At 55.2% G+C, this 19,586-nt stretch overlaps 1 protein-coding gene across 3 annotated transcripts in view; it reads left to right on the top strand.

Annotated features, from left to right (window-relative positions):
* Positions 1–19,586, top strand: part of ZBTB16 (zinc finger and BTB domain containing 16) — a 54,372-nt gene that overhangs the window by 8,279 nt on the left and 26,507 nt on the right. For all 3 annotated transcript variants that reach the window (XM_054291486.1, XM_054291485.1, XM_054291484.1), the window contains exon 3: positions 18,450–18,547. In XM_054291486.1, coding sequence (XP_054147461.1) covers positions 18,450–18,547 — 98 coding nt within the window. The remainder of the gene's footprint in view (positions 1–18,449; positions 18,548–19,586) is intronic.

Below are 19,586 nucleotides of genomic sequence, written 5' to 3'. Positions count from 1 at the left end.
GCAGGTACCTCTGGAAGAGCACCAGTGCTGTTGGACCACGTCACTCGCAAGAGGTCGATTCCAGTTTTTGGCAAGAGGTCACTGTGCATCTGAAGGAGGGAGCGTTGCCCTAGGATCGGGGTTGCGGGAGCGAGCTTTTGTGGCCCAGGCTTGCGCGCTGGCCAGGGGCCAGGGCCGCCCGGATCATTTTCGCTGTAGTGTTCTTAACTGATTTTAAGTAGATTATGGTTGGATACGCGCCCTGCTGTGCTGGTTCAGGTTTCCATCGGCCTCGGTTGTCTCATTGCTGTTTTATTGGCGCGTTGTTTAGCAAACAAGCGGGCGATGTGCGATTGAGGAAAAGCCTCTCCACGTAGGCACATAGCGCAGAGCCCGGCTAGAGCCGGCCGGCCGCCATAAATCAGCGTTAAACGCCGCGCTTTGTTCGGGTGTCAGCGCAGAGATGGGCTCTTATCGGCGTGTATCAGCCGCGCTGATAACCCCGCGCTCGCTCGGCGGAGCGCTGTGTGCCCGCGCCGCTGCCGGGCTGCGCGGCACCGCGGTGCGCCCCGCTGCAGAACATGCGCCTCCACCCTGCTGCAGCTTGGGCCGCAGCAAGGGCCTTGCTGTCACCTCGGTGACCTATGGAGAAGGGAAACAGCATAAAAACAAAGAGAAACTCAAGAAACCGCCAGCCCCAAGCACCAGGCCTTGTCCATCGCCAGACTTGGGGACGTGTTTCGTGTGGGTTTGGCAGTGCCAGGGAATGGTTGGTTTCGGTGCTGTCAGACATCTTTCCCAACCTCTGTGATTCCCGAACACCGACCCTGCCAGAGTTCCAGGAGCATTTGGACAATGCTCTCAGGCACACGGTGGGATTTTGGGAATGTCCTGTGCTGTGCCGGTAGTTGGATGTTGATGATCCTTTTGAGTTCAGGCTATTCTGTGATTCTATGATTTCCCCACCAGGTACTGCACCGTTACAACCCACGTGTGGTTTTCCACTCCATCATAACTACTGAATGTGCTTTTATGCTTTTGCCACTGAGTCTGGGGATGGTGCTGGACTCCACATGCTTTGCCCTTGGTCACCTTCCCTCATTCTCGTCTCCATGGAGTATTTATAGTAAATCATATTAGAAAGGAGTGCTAAGGAGGAAGCATGATTCATCCTGCTTGAAACCACCACTGACATAAATAAAGGCAAAGCGCTTACTACATGTTTTTTATTATGGTATTTAGGGACAGGTTGTACTAATTTTGGCGTGCACAGAGTAAACCCACGAAGGCTACGACTCCAAGAAATCCAGTTTCACCACAGCACAGGCTGTGTTTTCAAAAAACTCAACCAAAACCCAAGCGGCCTTTTTGAAAGTGCATGTGCATGGCAGCACAAGGCTTTTGGGGCAGCTCGTTGCCTTCCAGATTTCACTGGAAGTGTCTTTGGCTGTTCTGTTGGTTTCTCAGGGCTTTGCTGTCCCGCAGGAACAGAGATGGCTGTGAACTCAGGCATCACCTTTACCTGTGAGGGTGATAAGGCTCTGGCACAGCTTCCCAGAGAAGCTGTGGCTGCCTCATCCCTGGAAGTGTCCGAGGCCAGGCTGGACAGGGGTTGGAGCAGCCTGGGATAGTGGAAGGTGTCCGTGCCCATGGCAGAGGGTTGAAATGGGATGAGCTTTAATGTCCCTCCCAATCTGAGCCGTTCTGTTGCCACAGGTCTGGAATAGGATGTGGAAATAGTAGCAGAGAAGGCTCCCTGTTGGGGGGAGGCACAGAGAGGATGTGCAGGGGTGCTCGGTGCAGAGAGACCCTGCCAGCGGCTCCCAGGCTGTGTGAGTCGGGCTGCCAGCGCGCGGCACGGGCAGCGCGGTGACGGATCTTATCAGGGCCGGGCACGGCTGCGGTCACGGCCGGCTGCTCGGCGCACGCGAGCGGCCCGTGCGTGGGAGAGATAAGGGAGAGCGTGCGTGCCTGCCTGGCCCTGCACCCACAGCACCGAGCCCCTGGCAGCGCCTCGCTGGCCCTGCACCCACAGCATTGCGTGGCACTGTGCCCCTGGCAGCGCCTCGCTGGCCCTGCAGCCACAGCACCGAGCCCCTGGCAGCGCCCACTGCTCAGCCCCGCTGCAGTGCTGCCGGCCCCACACACCAGGGAGTGTCCCGGGTGGTCGGGGCACGGCACGGAGCCACCACCCCTCGCACCGGGGCCCCTTTCTGCGAAACGGCCCCGTGCTCAGAACCGAAACCCTCCACATCTCCCGCCCACCTCCCCCCTACGGGGTGCTCTGCTGTTTGTACCAGGAACGAGGTGATTTCCTCTTCTCTTTCTTCCTTCCCCCTGTTCGTAGAAAAGATGCCAAGTGCCGAGTGCAGGGCAGGGCACTCCTGCGAGTTAGAGCAGTGACCAGAGGCGCTTGTCACACGTGAAGCCTCTTTGGGCAGCTCTGCCCACACTGCCCTTGCCTTCTCTTACAGAGTTGTGTTGGTGAGAACCAGCATGTGCAATGAAACTGGCAGAAAACCTGCTTCCCTGCAGCAGGAATCATCTTAGGAACATTTTAACTTGGGTGAAAACCTTCCCAGTGGAAGAAAAGTGAAAAGTAATTGATTTTACTTCCCAGTTTCCTGTCTGCTCCTTGGGTGAGGGATGGGGAAATGCTATCCTGACTTTGCCATGCCTCCCCTAGCCTTTCAGTTCATCATCACCCTGGCTGAAGGGCAGCATTTGGTTGGGGTTTTTTGGGGGGAATTTGGGATTTGCATTTCTGAGGCTGTGGGGAAGATTGCATGTAGGGCAGGGCTGTAGGAAACGGGTGTTGTGGTGGGAACTGGGCCACTGGCAGCTCCCAGCCTGCAGGGCGCTGAGTCAGCAGTACCTGAGAGTGGGGCAGCACCCGGGCTGCCGGGGGATGCCCCCAGACCCGCCTGTGGGATTCCCCCAGCCCAACCCTGCCCAGGGTCTGGGGAGGGACACTGGCATCTCAGGATGCTGAGGCAAGCGCCTCTATTGATTTCTGGCTTCTCTGACCCTTTAGCTGGAGGCAGCTCTTCCCTCACCGTTGAACCAAATGTAACTTAGAGCAGTGCAGAAATGTTTATCATCCTTCCCTTGCAGCAGTGAGCACTGTCAATGCATTATTTAGCAGGGTGGGCTCTGTGGCAGGCTGCCCTGGAGCAGGGGCCATGACCAGGCAGCACATGGGTGCTGGGGCCTCTCGTGGGTTGTGTGTTTAGGGTGCAGGCATCGCTGCGAGGAGAGCTTACACTGGACCTTGCACTGGCAGGGAGACCAGTCCAGCTCTGCCTGGCCAGAAGATGGGAAGGGAATGGCAGAAGAGGGGACCATGGCGCTGGGGGGCTGACTGAGGGGTCACGGAGATGGGCATCTCCTGAGGATGACAGGATGCTTCTCACCTTCTGCCATGGTGCCAGTGCCGCATGGTGGGGCACCAAAGGCTGGGCCAGCGGCACCGCTGGCAGCTGTGCCACATCCTCCTCTGGCCGGAGGTGGAGAGCAGCTCGCTGCCTCGTTAGCACCTTTGTTGCCAAGTGAACAAAGCGGCAGTGCACGGCGAGCTTCCTGCCAGCAATCCGTGTGTGTGTGTCGGGGAAGGGCCCTTCCATCGGCACCGGCACCGGCACCGCATGCGGCGCTGCGGCACGCAGCCACAGACAGCGAGGTGCCAGAGCTGTGCTGCTCGTGGTCCTCCTGCTCTGGGGACTGTGTGCTCGGGGGACTCGGGGACCCTGTGCTCCAGGGACCCAGGGACCCAGGTACTGCGTGTTCTGGTGACCGTGTGCCCTGGTGACCCTGTGCTCCAGGGACTGTGGCTCTGCTGCCCATGTGCTCCAGGGACCCAGGGACCGTGGCTCTGCCGCTCCCTGTGCCCCGGGCAGCCCAGCTCTGCGCCGGCAAAGTGCTGATTTACCGTGTGCCCGTGCCGGTCATCCTCCAGGTGCCACCGCTGTCACCTGTTGCACCGAGGGCTGCTGCTGAGGCAGCCCTTCTGCTCCGGTCTGCGGCGAGTGTATTTTCAATTACCTCTGGTCACCTCTCACACAGAGTCTGCCCTGGCTGTCTGGGTCAGACATGAGTTAGCTGCAAGTGTCGCCGTGTTAAAGGGAATGACCGTGTCGCCTTGGAAGGGATGGTAACGATGGATGTTAATGCCTGTGGAACGACAGCCTGTGGCAGCACTCATTAAACAAGACTCTGTTTGGATTGCCAGATCCCTTTGATTCTTCCTGCGTTATCTTCTGCCTCATCCTGGCTCTGCATCCCGGCATTGGGGTTTTATTATTTTATAGGAGCTGTAATGTTCAGGCTGTGCCATGTGGCAGTGGTCAGTGCGCTCTCCTCACCACCCTCCTCCTCCTTCTCAGGGTGCTCTTCAGCAGTGAACAGAGAACTATTTGGTTGCTGAGCATGTGGGGGCTTCTGCCTCCAGATGTGTTTTGCAGCCAGAATATCCCATGTTTAGGGGGTGTTTGTTGGAAAATCCATAATATTTGTATTAGCAAGTAATGGTTTTGTCATTTTCAGTGTCTGTTGCTGGTTACATTTCCCTGTGTGTATAAACTTTGCCTTTTCCTTAGTAAATAATGCCAGGGAAATGAGGATGAGAAGCATTATGACTGTGTGGGCACGGAGATGGGGCTGTCCCTGCCCTGCTGCCTGTCCCAGCCCAGCTCTGGAGTGGCCAGGCATTCCCAAAAGGACGTGCAGAGCATCCTGGATGCAGCCCCAGCTGCTGACACTTCCAGCACAGCACTGAGCTGCCCACGGGAGGACCAGCTGGGGAGCAGGAATGGTGCTGAGCATCATTTCCACCCGACATGTTATTGCTCTTGCCAGAGCAGATTTGAAATCTATTTAACTTTTCAGTGCCCTGTACCCCCTTAAACGTTTCCCCTTTAAACGTTTCCAGTGTGTTCTCGCTGATGGGTTACCTTTTCTTTCCCCTTGGGCTATAATTAGTGTCCTTTACACAAAATTGCCTTAGAATTGGATTTGAAGAAGATAAGAATCAAATTACCAGTATTTATCTTGTAAATTCCAAAAGTTCTGCTGAGAGGTACTGTACAAGAAGGATTTTTAAAATATTGTGCCCTGAAAACACCAACCTCCCGTGGATCCCAGGATTCTCCTGAGGGTCACATCTGCAAAATACCTTGGGATGCAGAACAGGGCAAGGAGGGAGACAGGATGGTTCTGTCCCCACCAAAACGCTGCTGGTGGGCTGGGGAGACAGGCAAAACACCTCCCCAGGCAGGTGGAGGTGCTGAGTCAGGGCAAGGATCAGGATCCCCCCTCCCGGTGGGTGACTGGATGCAGGGTGGGAGCATTGTCTCAGGCTGGGCTTTGGTTTTGGCTGTCACATCTGGTCCTATCTAGGCTGGAGAGGAGAAGCCTTTGAAATGCCACCCCTCTCCCATTTTTCCAGGCTCCCACCTGGGGTCCCTCCCCGCTCTGACAGGCAGCTCTCCGATGGTGAGGCAAGTTGAGCACCAGAAAGGGATGAAGGTAATTTTGGTGGGCTCTGTTTTGACAGAAATTAAGCATCTGAATTTAAATGAAGGAGATGGAGAGCCCAGGCAGCTAAGACTATATTTTCACAGTATAAGCAGTTGCAGAAGAAGAATAATGGCATCTGTGTAAACACTCCATCGCAGCAGCAAGGGGCTGGGTTTTTTTAATAGTTAGAAAATACTAAGGATGGCTGGAGGCAGGAGACACCGTGCTTCCCTTCTGCTCACACCTTCCACCTCCCCGTCCATCCCACAGTAAATATTCCAGCCAGCCTCAGCCCCGCTCTCCCTTCTCTCAGTAAATTACATATTAAAGTAGCCTGGTAACTGAGCACCGGTTGCTGCGCGATAAGCTCGGGGAAATCGATATGTTTGCCATGTGCCTGCTTGTTTATGACACCTGCCTGCCGAGCAGTTGAGCAATGCTCCACGGGCCCGGGCTGCGCTCACGGGAGGGGCTGCAGCAGCACCAAAGCATTTTTTTGCTTCCCAAGTGAGAGATACTGCCCAGAGCTGCCTGGCAGCATCCTGCCGTGGGGTGAAATGACAGCAGCGATGATCTTTGGTGATGCAGAGCACGGGGAGGCGGTAGGATCAGAGTGGAGGTCACAGCTTCATCCATTTTTGGGGCTTCTGCCAGCCCCTGCAAAGGTTTCTGCTCTGGTTCCATGTGCCACCTGCATGGGTAGGTGTGGGAGCAGAGCCCAGGCGTTCGCACGCTCATTTTGTGCACCCGGCGCAGGGAGGCAGCTGCCCACACACGGAGCCTTGCGGGTGGGGTTGGCATCTCCCGAGCTCCGTGCCACGAGGCAGGGGCTGTGCGTTCCCCAGAGTGGCACACGGGACGCGTTGGCTGCGTCCCAGGGCTCGGGATGTGCCCCAGCCCCTCGGTCTGCCAGCAGCCAGCCCAGCTCCGCTCATGAACAAAGGGGAAAACTCTTCCCCTTCTCAGCCCAAGAGTTTGGGTGCTTGCCTGGGCAAGGGTGGGTGCCTGCTCACGTGCACCAGTGGGGCTCTGGGGTGGGAGCAGGCATTTTTTCTGAAATCCCAACTCAGCAAGATGCAGTAATTGACCTTTTGACCCAGATATGAAGTTGGAAGGTAAAAGGTACAGCTTGCAAGTTTTTTATAAAACTGTTGACCTCTCACAAGATTAACTCAGAGATAATAGTAATTATCAACAGTTTACGGTGGATCCAGTCGATGGTGAACATTACCTCCTGCCTAAAACTGAAGGTCGGTGTTTTACTGCAGCAGAGATAACTGCCACGGGTGTTCACACTGCCATCAGCCAGCAAAACCTCCCTGTACAGAGGGAACCCCCGAGTGGAGCCTGTGGGAAAGCAGAGCCGTGGGATGGGTCAGTGCAGTGCCCAGGCAGGGGCCTGGGGATGCTGCATGCCTCAGGACAGAGCACACAGCCCCCCTGGCACTGTGCTGGCTCCTGTGGGACACCTGGGTCAGCAGGGTGGGCAAGGAGAGGCAGCACCCTGCTCCAGAGAGACACGTCCTCTTCCCTAGCTTTTGATTGTGTGCTTTCACTTTTTATGTACAAGAGATTGTCCATTTAATTAACTCGAGAATGCAATTTCAAAACCACTAATGCTTTACACATGACAGCTTTTAAAACACAAGTAGCGTTCCAGTCCTGCGCCACACTCCCTCTGCCTCTTCTGGGTTGTGTTGGAGACAGACATTCCCTCCCAGCAGACCCTGATTCTTGAACAGGATTTGAGCTGATTTGGGGTGTTTGATCCTGGCTTTGCCTTGTCGGTGTGCCTGGGCTGGCAGGAGCCTCCATAAGCAGCAGCAGCTCTTCCCTCCATGTCCTTGTCTTTCCCTGGCTGTCACCTGTTAATCTCCAGCCAGCTGTATTGTGAGCTGGAGCGTCTTTTCTCTGGCACTGGTGAGCAGGCTTCATTTATGTTCCTTAAGCCATGGTTTATCTTTTTTACCTTTTTTTGGTAGAGCTGGTTTCTAATGGATGTGCTTCTGTGCACACCCTCGCTTTTGACCCCTCACCTGAAACACCCTTCAGCCTTTCCAGGTTCTTTAGTTTTTACCAGGCATATTTAAATGGATGAGGTGGGGGGTGCTGCAGATGCTGCAGAGGCTGGCCAAGTGGATGCAGCATGGTCAGTCCAGGCAGCCCATCCAAAATCTGCCCACCCTTGCTGGTGTGAGCCCCCAGGGTGCCCTGTCTGTCTGCAGCCCCCCCCCAGCACATGGCTGGGCCCCAGAGCCCACCCTCTCGCTGCTCCATCAAGGGGAGCTGCAGGAGGCTCTGGGGAAACCCCAATTTTCCCTCCCACGTGCCTTCCCCCAGCCTGGCGCAGGGAAATCGGGTGGGAACCTGCAGGCAAGGCGCTGCATTTGTTGTTAAAAACTTGCATGCACCATCCCCCCCTTTTTTTCCTGCCTTTTTTTTTGTAGCTTAGAAACCTCTCTTTGTGGCAGAAGGCTGGGAGGGTTTGAATGCCACATCCCGGCGTAGGAGGCTGACTGGGACCATACGGCTTTATCATTCATTAATTCCTGTGCTCATTCATCCCCCTATTTAAAGTTCTCTGTAAAGACGGGAGCTACAGATGGTCTTTTGGTACCCGCTTTAGCCGTCAGCCCTCAGCCCCGACAAAGGGGTACAGAGGGAGCAGCAGAGTGTACAAAATATTTCCAACCATTAGAAATCGAGGTCTCATTCACTGGCAGCTCCTGTTTTGAAAGGGAATTTATGCAAGAGCATCGTAACCCCTGAGCCAGAGCATGGCCAGGAGTGGGGCTGCTCTGAGGGGCATCATCAGCTGCTTTTGCCTGTGGTAATTTGGTGCCAGGTCACCGTTTCCAGCTTTATTTAGGAATGTATTACTGTTACGGCACCAACATCACGCTCTGGGTGCGGGAGGCAGTGGCCAGAGCGTGCCTGGCAGGGATGCTGTGCCTCAGGGATGCAGGGCAGCTCGTGCTGCCTGTGCTGTGTCCTCGCTGTTTGCTGGCACAGCGGCCACCACGTTCCCAGCACATGGAGGGTTTATGTGTGGTGACAATGGTGTGCGGGCTGGGGATGCCCTGGGGCTGCCGTGCTGGCAGTGACACCCGTGACACCCCTGCCTGCCCACGCCCCAGTCGCCGCCCGTGTTTCAGGTCCCACAGGGGATGCTCAGGGCTCCCACTGTCCCTTGTTTTTGCCTTCAGGAAAGGTTTGCAGGAGGGCACTGGAGCTGTGGGGATGCTGGCACACAAGGGGGTGGGAGTTGCGCCCCTTGACAGAGGAGGAATTGCCGATGTCGTGGATATTGTGGAGCTGCTGGGGCACACGGGGGACTGGCTGGCTGCTGCCAGGGGGGCTCCAGACCTGATCCTGGGCACAGCATTCACTGGCGTGAGCCATCCTTTCTTCAGAAAAGTCGGGACCAAAAGTTTTCTCATGGAAAAACCAAATTCTGCGATCTCGTTTTTGCACATGCTGTGCTTAAATATTAACACCAATTGAGCAAATTGCCTTTTAACTGCCTTTATTTGCTTTCATTAACGGTATAATTTAAAAGCTCCCGAATTTGCATGGAACCTGTTGTGCATGTTGGGGAGGGGGTGAGGCTGCTCATAAATGAATTAATGGTGAGCAAGGCTCCTCGGGGAGGTCCCACGGTGCCAGGATGGCTCAGCAACGCCCGGCCTCGGGACGCCGCGTACTTTTGGCCGGGGCCGGGGGGAGTGGAGCGTGTTGTCAGTGCTGGCGTCCCGCTCGCAGCTTGGCTCGCCGGGAAGGTATTTATTTATTTTTCATCAAAACATGTTGTACGCTGAGCAAAACTAATTATGGAGAGCTGAGGCAGCGTCTTCCTGTCGGTGCGCCGGCGCTGGACCCTTTGCAGGAGGGTGAAACTGCAGGGAAGGCTGCCCGTGCCGTGCCCCTGCTGCAGTCCCCGGTGCAGGGCCCTGCAGAGCCAGCAGCGTCTGCCCACGCAGCTCTGCCATGGGTGACAGCTCCAGCTCGTCCCTGGGCGCAGATGTTGGCGTGGCTTTGGGAGCAGAGCCAGCCCGGACACGGTGGATGCAGCGCAGCAGCCCCACGTGCTGCACCGTGCGGTGCTGACAGCCCTGCTCCGGCTGTGCGAGCTCCTTTGACACGTCCCATTTGCACAGTCTCTCCCAAAAATGCGTGTTCTCCAAGGGGGATTGTGCAGTTGGATGGGCAGCAGTGGCCCCACTCCCCGAGCTGCCGAGCTGCTTCCCTTGCTGCCGCCTCCTCTTCCTTGGGGCTCCCCAAAACCCGGTGCAGTGCAGATTTGTTAATTTGCCGCCTTGACAAGTTCACTTGCCGCCTTAATGTTCACTTCCCAACTTGTAATTGGAAATAATTAGTTCTTTGTCCTCCCTGGGAACTCCTGAGGAGGCGGCACAGACCTGGGCAAAGGCAGCAGCCCTGGCAGAGGACGGGAGGAGCCCAGTCTGGGGCTGGGGAAGCATCTGGGGAATCCACGAGGAGCCCGGCATTTCCAGCCTGTCCCAGGGCATCTCTGCTGCCGGAGGAGGGCTGTGTAACAGCCCAGCGTTACAGTTTCATTAATCAAAGACACTTCCAGTGCCCCCGTACAGCAACGCGGCTGCTGCGCCTGTCCCTCGCTGACAGCTCCCTAATTCATCTTCTCAGGGAAGGGGAGAGAAGATGCTGCTGCTCCCACTCGCACTGCCACTGCTGAGGCCATCGCCCGTTCTCCCTCCCAAACTTCTGAGGCCCAGCCAGCCCAGCTTGAGGAATACTTTGGGAGACTCTCTGGGAGCCAGCGAGCACAGGGCAGGCAGTGCGCTCAGAGCAAAGGCGAGACCCGTGGCTGGGCTCCTGCATGCTTGGGGCTCTCCCATCCCCTCTCCAAGGCAGGTGTCTCTGCCCATCCCCAAAATACAGACATAAACCCCGGTGTGTGCCAGACAGTCACATGCCAGGAGCCCAAACCAGCCCTCCAGAAAGGCACGTGACAATGCACAGATCCAGGCGGTGGCGGGTTGGAATTGGGCATCCTTAATTCCAGCTACAAAAACACAATGTTTTGGAGTTGCTAATAATAAGAAAGTGTTTTCATCAAAGCTTTATTCGTCTGTGTGCTGACATCTGGAGAGCCAAGATAGATATTTTCCTTAAGACTGTATTTCCAAGCCATGAGCTCTTCCCTGGCTGTTAATTAATCCTTTGTAGTTTAGCGACTGATGAAATCATGACTCTATGAAATTTTAATCCTTGCGCTGTATAGGCACGGCCGACATTATCAGAGGACCCCAGGTGTGTGCTTGAAATTAGTTTGTTGAATCTCTTGCATATTTGATTACCTTATAAAACTCCTCAGGATCTAGGCTGCTCATGGGAGCAGCAGCAGCGTTTCCCTGTGGTTTGTGCCCGTTCCCTGGGCAGTTCCCAGGCGGGGGAGCCGGCGCAGGAGCCAGGGAGGCACCAGGGAGGGGGCAGCAGCATCGTCAGCATCTCCACGGGGAGGTGAGGGGTGGGAGGCACATGTGCCCCTCATGGAACAGAGCAGCCAAGCTGTGGATGGATTCCATCTGGCACCTGGGGGCTGTTCCTGCTCCCTGAGGAGGAGCTCAGTGCAGGGAGGCAGCTCCTGGCCCATCCCAGCTCATCCCTGAGGCAGCTCTGGGGTACCACCCTGCTCCTGATGCATGTCCAGCCTTAGCCCTGTGGTCAGGTCATCAAAGAGAGTGGAAATCAAAACAAAATTCCCTCTACCCTAAAATTCTCCCCCTCATTTAAATTTCTCTGTGCTCCAGCACCCCAATAGCATATCCACCTTCCCCTGTCTCCCTGCTTTTGGCTGTGGGGACTTTTGCCATTTCCTTGGGGCTTCAGGAGCTGCAGGCACCCCCTTCCCTGGGGAGCAGCAGGACGATGCTGCCTGGACCATCCCAGAACTGTTGTCTCTGGAAAGCATCCGATGCATGATGCTGACTCCTTTTCCTGTGTCACAGAATCCCAAACTGGTTTGGGTTGGCAGGGCCCTTAAAGCTCATCCAGCTCCAGCCCCCTGCCATGGACAGGGACATCTTCCACCAGCCCAGGCTGCTCAGAGCCAGGTGTCCCAACCCTGCTGAAGGTCGGCAGGAAGGAGTGGCCGAGGCCAGCACTTTGCTGGTGCTCCAATGGCACACGTGCTGCTACGGAAACCAGATGATGAATATATTTTTAAACTTGGAATCTGTGAACCGCTTATTATTTCTGAATTAGGAATCAAAACATCTGCATAATCACGCCGCTGCTGCGGCAGATGTACTCAGCGAGAAGGTCACTTTGCTGTTTTGTGGAGATCTCGTGTGACTTGAGAGCAGCAGCTCCACTGATGCCTCTGACACCCGTGTCACAGATCTCATGTGATTCCAGAGCAGCAGCTTCCCCTGCTCTCCTCTGACACCGTGTCACAGATCTGGATGATTCCAGAGCAGCAGTTCCCCTGCTCTCCTCTGACACCGTGTCAGGTCGGCTCAGCGCCGTGCCCAGCGCAGCCCGGGGCCGAGGCTGCCCAGCGCAGCTCCTCTCGCAGAGCTCAGCGCGTCACTGTCACCAGATGCCCCAAGAATGGGGACAGTGATTTTGGGGGGCCATCAGCGCCGGTTATTCCCAGCAGGGCCGGTGCATCGCCACGCGTTAACCCCTCGGTGACGGCGGGGGATCGTGGAACTGTTCACATCAGTCTCCAGCGTCCCGGGGTGCAGCAGAGATGCAGGGCCGATCCCGGGGCTGGCAGAAGCTGCTGGCACCCGGTGCCATCCCTCAGTGCGCTTTGAGTGAATTGTGCAGTGGCTGCATTCTGAATCCCCTTCTGAAAGCTGCAGATCTCAGACCTCTGGACCTGCGGCAGCATCTGTGCCCCCCTGTCCTGCTGTGATGGACAGGGGAAGCTTCCACTGCGGCTGCATCCACGAGATGCAGCTGATGGTTTCCCATCCATGCTGTCCCACCTCTGGCAAACCCGTGGGCCCTCTTGCCTGGGGGTCTGGGACACACAAAGGGGATGTTCACATGGATAAAGCTCTCTCCTGGGGAGTTCCATTCAGTAACGAATATTGAACACAGATCTGAAACCAGGACCTTGGAATACATTAAAAAAAAATCTGTATGCTGCCCTTTTTGCTGTGGGCAGTTTGTCTTGTCTTTTCCCAACCCCTGGAGCTGACAGCATCGTTCCAGTGGGATGCTGGAGCAGCGGGTGGGAGATGCTGCTGCACGTGCTTGGCCCAGGCCAGCAGCAAATTTTGAGAGTCGTTGCCCTTTGGCAGCATTTGCTCACATTTGTTGTGGACAGGCTCTAAAAAAGATTGGAATTGTATGTTGGGTGTTTGTGGCTGGTTCTTGTCAGGTAAGGCAGGACAGCAGGATCCTTTCCTTGGCTTTTTTCAAAGGGGAAGTGTTGGCATCATGTGGAATGATGTCACTCCGCAGCATCTGGTTTGAACTCATAAATTAGCTCATGGTAAGTATAAATATTGTACAGGCAGGGAATTTCAGTGCTCTCTATTGATAGCTGTCCCCTCCCTCTGGTTGGTTGTTTGGGGTTTTTTATATTAAATCATTCAGAAATAGTAAAATCTTTATTTCCAGCTTCTGGAAGATTTATTTATTTGTTTGTTTATATTTAGCTGCAGTGGTGGTTTGAGGGCAGGTTTTTGGTTGGTTTTTTTTTCCTTCTTCTTAATTTATTAAAGTGAAAGGAAGGTCTCAGCTCCCTTCCCCCTTCCCTGTGCCCTTAATAGCTCTCCCTGCTATTTTAATCCTCTGGGCTGGGAGCTGAGGGCAGAGCGGTGACTGCAGGAGCCACCAGGACCGGGGCCCGATCCGGTATCATCACCAAGTGTTGTAAATAGCCACATCAGGGGCAACATCGCCCTCCTGGCAGCTCAGGTGTGGTGCTGGTGTCGGAGGGTGGAGAATGTGGGGTTTGCAGCCGCTTGGTGCCCGCTGACCTTGGCTTCCTGCTCTGTCCCCACTGGAAATGAGATGTGGCACCACTGCCTTGATCTTGATAAAATAGATCAGGGATGAATCAATTTCATATCGATTTACCTGGGCAAGGGAGACACCGGGGGAAGGGGGTGGCAGGGAGGGTTTTTGGGGAATGCAAAGTGGCGCTGGTCCCATTTTGGCTGCCCAGTGTTCAGTGCATCACGTCTGGCTGGTGGGTGCCCCTCGGGCAGGGCACCGCCGTGATGGCCCAGTGTAAATAAAATCAGAAGGCTCCCATAAAACTCCCTTATTGCTGCGGCACAAAGTTAGAACCACTGGAGGTTTGTGCTCCCTGGCACTGGTGTGCAGCAATGAATATTTTATGGGAAAGGAAATACTTAGTGTCTGAATCTTTTTATAGCTCTGACACTCCCATGGGTGTGAGTTGCCCCTCGCACCCACACCCTTTGCCAGCACCGATGGGGCTGAGCCCTGCAGTGTCCCCCAGCCCCACAGCATCCTCTGGTCCCACTGCCCACAGGAGCCCTGTCCCGTGGCATGGCGATCCTGGGAGATGCAGGGGAACAAACCAGGGAAATGCAGCAGCATGGATGGGGGAGATCAGTGGGCTGAGGATCTTGATCTGATGCTTGGGCATTGGGAGTCGCAGCAAAACCACTGTGGAGTCCCAAGTACGGATTTCTGTAGGGACAGGACTCTGGGCACCACACTCTCTCGTGTTTCTGCCTGGCTTTGGACTTGTCAGGACTCTGCTGTTTCTCTTGTGTCATGCAGCCTCCCAGTTCCCCCACTGCGTTTCGTGTGCAGAACATGGATCAGGCAGGATCCGTGGGCAGGGATGTGCAAGCCCTGCGGCCGTGGGTCTCCCGTGCCAGGCTGTTCCAGCCCCACGCCGCTCCAGGCTTTGTCTTGGGGCTCGCTGCCCCAACAGGTCCCGAGTGAGCCTCGGCTGCGCCGGTGCCTTTCCTGGGCAGCGAGGGGCTCTTGCCTTCCCTCGGTAGCCGGCCACCCTGCCAAGCTGTGCCCTGGCCCGGAGATGACAAAGTGCCCTTTAGTTAATTGCAGAACGGATCGCCTGGAGTTAAAAGTTCTGATTTATATGACTATGGCTCTAACTGCTCAATAACATGGGCCCGTAATCTACTTTCATTTCAAACAGAAGGGTGATTTATGGGGCAGCATGCCGCTTTAGCTCAGAAATGAGGTGTTCAACATATGCTCTGTTGACATAAATTTGGAATTTATCGCTCCTGTCAAAACTGCCTGTTGGACAAAGGTGCGCATTAAGGCAATAAATGGCTTGGAATAGTTTTCTGTCAAATTTCCTAACCATTGTATTCACTCTGTTTGAGGGGAAAAATACACACTTGAAAGTAATCAAACAGCCAAGAGCCATGTGTCTTTTTCAGCACAGAGGGAGGGGAGGGGGTCTCCCCTGCTTCCCAAAAGGGGTTGGGGAGGGGCTGGGATGCAAGAGTTCCTCAAGTAAAGAGAGCAGAAGGCCGTTTTGGGCAGGGTTTTAGGCAGGCAGAGCAGAGATTCGCTTGTGGTGGCAGTGGGACACTCGCAGTGGTCTTTAGGTGCCAGACCTGCACCCGTGCCCATGCCCAGAATGCTCCTCCAAACTGCTGCACCCTGCCGGGCCCCGCCAAGCCCCTGCATCCCCGAGCGCTGGTCAGCGGCGTTTGCCACCGAGCCCGGCCTTTTCACACAGAGCACCCTGTGGGGAAAACTCATAATTTTTACACCACGCAGTCTCGCTGGAGTCGCCGTGCCTTTGAAGTGCTTTTTGTGGGGCATTTACAGGCCTTTTTAATTACCGGCAGCTTGCGAGGGGCCAGCCTCTCGCCCGGCTTTTGTTTGCCGGGCTGGGCGGGGAGGGGGATCGCTGGGCTTGCATTCCGCCTGGAGAGCCCCTCGCCAAAGCCCTGGGCTGGATCCAGGCCTGGGACTCTGTGCCACGGGCTTCCCTGTTGCCCTGGGCATCCTCATCGCCCTGGGGCACCCTCTGTGCCCGAGCATCCTCGGGTGATATCTCATCACCTGGAGGCTTTGGCTGACTTTGTTTCCGTGCACTTCAAGTGGGACGTTGTGTAGGAAGGAGAGGAAAACCTTCTTTTTACAAAAAAGGCACTTTTCCCACTCGCCTCTGCTCTCCATGCCATGGGCGCCTTCTTGGCTGATGTGCTTGTAGGGACCTTGCAGGAGAAAGAAGCACAGTTGCAGCCTCATGTCAGAATAATAAAACATGGTTTATCTTTTGGCACGGCATTTGGGCAGCGCTGGCATGTATTTTAACGCCCTTCACTCCCCCGCCCCCTCTTTCTGGAGGCACAACTTCAGAAGCACATATTGATCTTTCCCCTCAGATCTTAACAGCCCGAGCAGCCGTAATACCTTGCTTACATCTGCCAGGTTTTTGTGCAGTTTTGCAACATCTCCTTAATCCAGCGAGCAGAAATAGAACGTTTCAATCATATTTCGCTACCGGGAAATGGAGCAGATAAAGCTCTTTAAGACCTTGTTGAAAGGGACCGTGCAAGATGGCGAGTGATAAGAACGTCCTAGAAGCAGGCGCCGAGCGGAAAACTTTTGTTGCTGCTGAAATTTGTTGATAGAGATATTGCAACTAAATTACTCTTTGAGCACCCCTGTGCCCCGTTGAAACAATGCAGAGAGGATGCAATCTGGGGACGTGGTAGTGCCCTGGGCAGTGGCAGGTGGATTTCCAGGGCACTGTGACACCAGTGGGGTTGGGGGTCTCCTCATTTCCTTATTTCCCCACTCTGTGCTGGGAAAATGGGAGAAGAGGTTGAGCCAGCTGTAGGTTTGGGAGATGCAGAGGAAGGAAGCTTGTCCTTCTGTTTCTCTGTTTCTTGAGACTTGCTTAAAACAACCCCAACCCTCCATGTTTTACTTGAACTAATTAACCAGTTAGACTGTAATTCAGGGAAAGGTGTTCTGGCCTCAGAAGGGGCAGTGTGGACCCATAGCATGATGTGGGTCTTCCCAACAAAGTGGTTTTAGGGCGGTGTTAAGTGCAGGAGCGAGCACAGCCCAAGCCAGGGAGTGTGACAGGCATGTCCCAAATTAAAAATGCAAAATGAGAAGGTTGTCACTTATTGAGCTGCTCGTTGGCAGCGGAGCCCTGTCAGGAGGCTGGTGTTTTATTTATTTTTGCAAGGCGGATAAATCCTTTCGATTGTAAACCTTCTTGGCCTGAATTCGTGCATGACTCCTAATCCTCTGCTATGACACAGTGAATTCAGGACAAGCCTGATTAATAATTACATTATACAGCAAAGTTGAGGGTTGAAACAGCTCCTGCTCCTTCTCTCTCCCCTCTGCTCTGCAGCATTCACTCACTGCTGAACATCAGGGGTGATGTTCAGCTCTTCCCAAGCTGGTGTTCAGTGTCCTGCAGGGCTGGCAGCCAGGGAAAAGCCCCCGAGCCCCGTGGGGCAGGGCTGGTTCGGGGCTCTGGCTCTGTGCAGCAGTGAGGGGTGATCCTGTTGGAGTCAGAGCAGCAGCTGCTTTGCTCCAATAACACTCACACCTCCGGGGAGGTGCAGCAGGAGCTCGCGGGCACATGGGCCTCGCAAGCCTGCACAGCTGGGGCTGAGCCCTCCCAGAGAGGGGCCACATCCAGCCCTGGACAGCACCACTCCTGTTCTGTCTTTGGCAGCAAGGCAATAGAAATGCTCTCGTCCTGCTGCGGCGCGATGATAGATGGTGGCTGCGAGCAGAGGTCAGCACGCAGCTATGGGCTGTGTCACTCCTCAGCACACACAAATACTTCTCTGTTTACAGCATCCGATGTTGAAACTTTGCACGTGCTGCTGCCCCGAGTCCTCCCAGCCACGGCCACAGGTCTGAGCAGCTCAGGGTGACCGAGAGCAGCAGCCCGTGCGTTTGGGGCTCAGGAGCATTGATCAGCTGGCTGTGCAGCACAGAGCCAGGTGGCTTTGCAGAGTCTGGGTGTCACCAGTGGAGGTGGGGAAATAAAGCACCGAGCCCCCATTCCACATGTTCTGGGCATTGTGTCCCTCCGCGCCCCCTTGGCAGCACAGGCTGCTGTGGGCACCGAGCCTCAGGGTGCTCCCCGGTGGGTGGTGGCGGCTGAGCAATGGTTGGTCCCAAAGGGGAGGGGAAATGGGTCTGGGGGGGATGCCAGGGGCAGCAGCAATGTCTTGGGAAGGAGATGGGATTGGGTTGGTATTTTCAGGCTTGGACAGTGCTCCTTTAATGCTGCCTCCTCTAAAGATCATTCCACTTGGTCCAGAGCTTGGTCACCCAGAGGTGGAGCATCGATGCCTTCAGAGCAAGGAACGGGCAATAATGCAGAGTCTGGCCGCCGTGGCCGAGCCTGGCCCCCCTTGCTGTGACCAGAGCCTGTGGGCAGTGCCCTGGGCAGAAAGGCCCCTCCGGGCAGGATGTGGGGGATGCTGAGCCCCCGTGGTGGGGTGGGAGGCACACTCGCAGTTGTGCAATGCTGCCGGGGCGTAGCTCGCTGTGTACCTGGGGCTGCCAGGAAACGGTGAGTGGCATGTTTCCTGTTTGCGAGCTGGTGGCTCTGTTTGTTGCTTGTGATTTGTGTCATGCTGAATTTGGATGGAAATTGGGATTTGGTTAGAAATACACACAAACAACCTCTTAAAGTGGTTGGGGTTTTTTTTGGAGTACAGTGCCTTTTTCAAAAGCACTCAGAGCATGGGGAAGGAGTTTGCCAACACAGATTTTGCCTTAACTCCAGATTTCAGAATTATCAAGTTTATTAAAAGACTCCAACAATAGCAACAATGGCAAACACTGGTGGGGAGAGGGTTGTCTCCTCAGTCCTGGGGAGTCACGTGGGACCCCCATCCGTGCCCTCCCTCTCAAGCCAGCTCTGGCTCTGGGCGATGCGGGGGCTGCAGGAAGCACCAGGCAGTTTCTGGGTGTTGTTTTGGGTCTCACCCCTCTCTGTTCTCCCCTAGGAAGCTGCACAGTGGGATGAAGACGTACGGATGCGAGCTGTGCGGGAAGCGGTTCCTGGACAGCTTGCGGCTGCGAATGCACTTACTGGCTCACTCAGGTGGGTTGGGAGGGGCTGCCGGGCTGGGCACGGGGTTGCTCTGTCTGTCCACCCGGGATGCTGGGGCTGCCCAGCTCACACGTCTCCTCTACAGCAGACACGTGCAGCGCCGGCTGCGTCCTTCCCCGGGCAGCACGTTGCAAACTTGTTCTCCAGTGCCCAGTAATTTGATTTATTTAAATTTTCTTTTTTGGAGTTTGTTTTCAGTTCCTTAATTGTGGAAATATTTTCCAGACTAAGCAGCTTGGAATAACAAACTCTACATGCCACGCAGCTACTCATGGTCAGCTCTTGCTTGTAGCGTGAGCATTGTTTCCACCTCGGGCCCCCACCGCAGGTTCGTTAGCAAAACTGCAAAATTAGGCGTTCTCTGACTAATGAATGCAAGTAGCAGGTTCACAGGCTGCAGGGCCTTTAATTAAATAGATAGGGGAGGGCTGGAGCGCTGCACTGGAGGGAAGACTTGTGCTCTGCAAGTCCGTGTCAGCTGATGTTCCCCTTGGGGTGCAGTCCTGGCAGAGCTGGGGGTCTGATGTGGGGACCTGGAGACAGCCAGGGGACCCCTGGACCCCGACACCATCAGCAGTCCTTGTCCTCCTGCTCCAAGAACAGATCTGGGGGTGGCAGGTACTGTAGCCACAGATCTGCTTGCACGTAGCTTGGCAGTGAAGCTGTATTCCATTTTAAATGCTGTCATACACTTTTATCTGTATATTATTTTATATTTTACCTGTTTTCATTTCTTTTTCCCCACTTCCTCTTTTTCCTGGGGGTAGGGGGGCACTTTGTCTGGCCAGTTGCTGCTTTCTGATGTTTGGTCAATAATCCTGACCGCATTCCCATCCCACTGTTTTTTGGGCCAGGACCTGCTCCTCAGGGTGGCTGCAGACAGCAGCAGGTGCCTGGGGTGGTCCCTGGGATGCTGTTGCCCCCGAGTGCTGGAGCTCAGATGCTGTTCCCCCCAGGCCCGGGGCTGAGGATGCTGCTCCCCCAGCAGTGGCACGCACGGCTTGTGTTTGTTATGGTCGCGCTGGCTCGC

Source organism: Melozone crissalis, unplaced genomic scaffold (genome assembly GCF_028551555.1).
Source record: "Melozone crissalis strain CALT ecotype California unplaced genomic scaffold, PUWL_Pcris_2 ptg000092l_1, whole genome shotgun sequence".
NCBI classification, from domain to species: Eukaryota; Metazoa; Chordata; class Aves; order Passeriformes; family Passerellidae; genus Melozone; species Melozone crissalis.
This window is presented reverse-complemented; position numbering and strand designations above follow the sequence as displayed.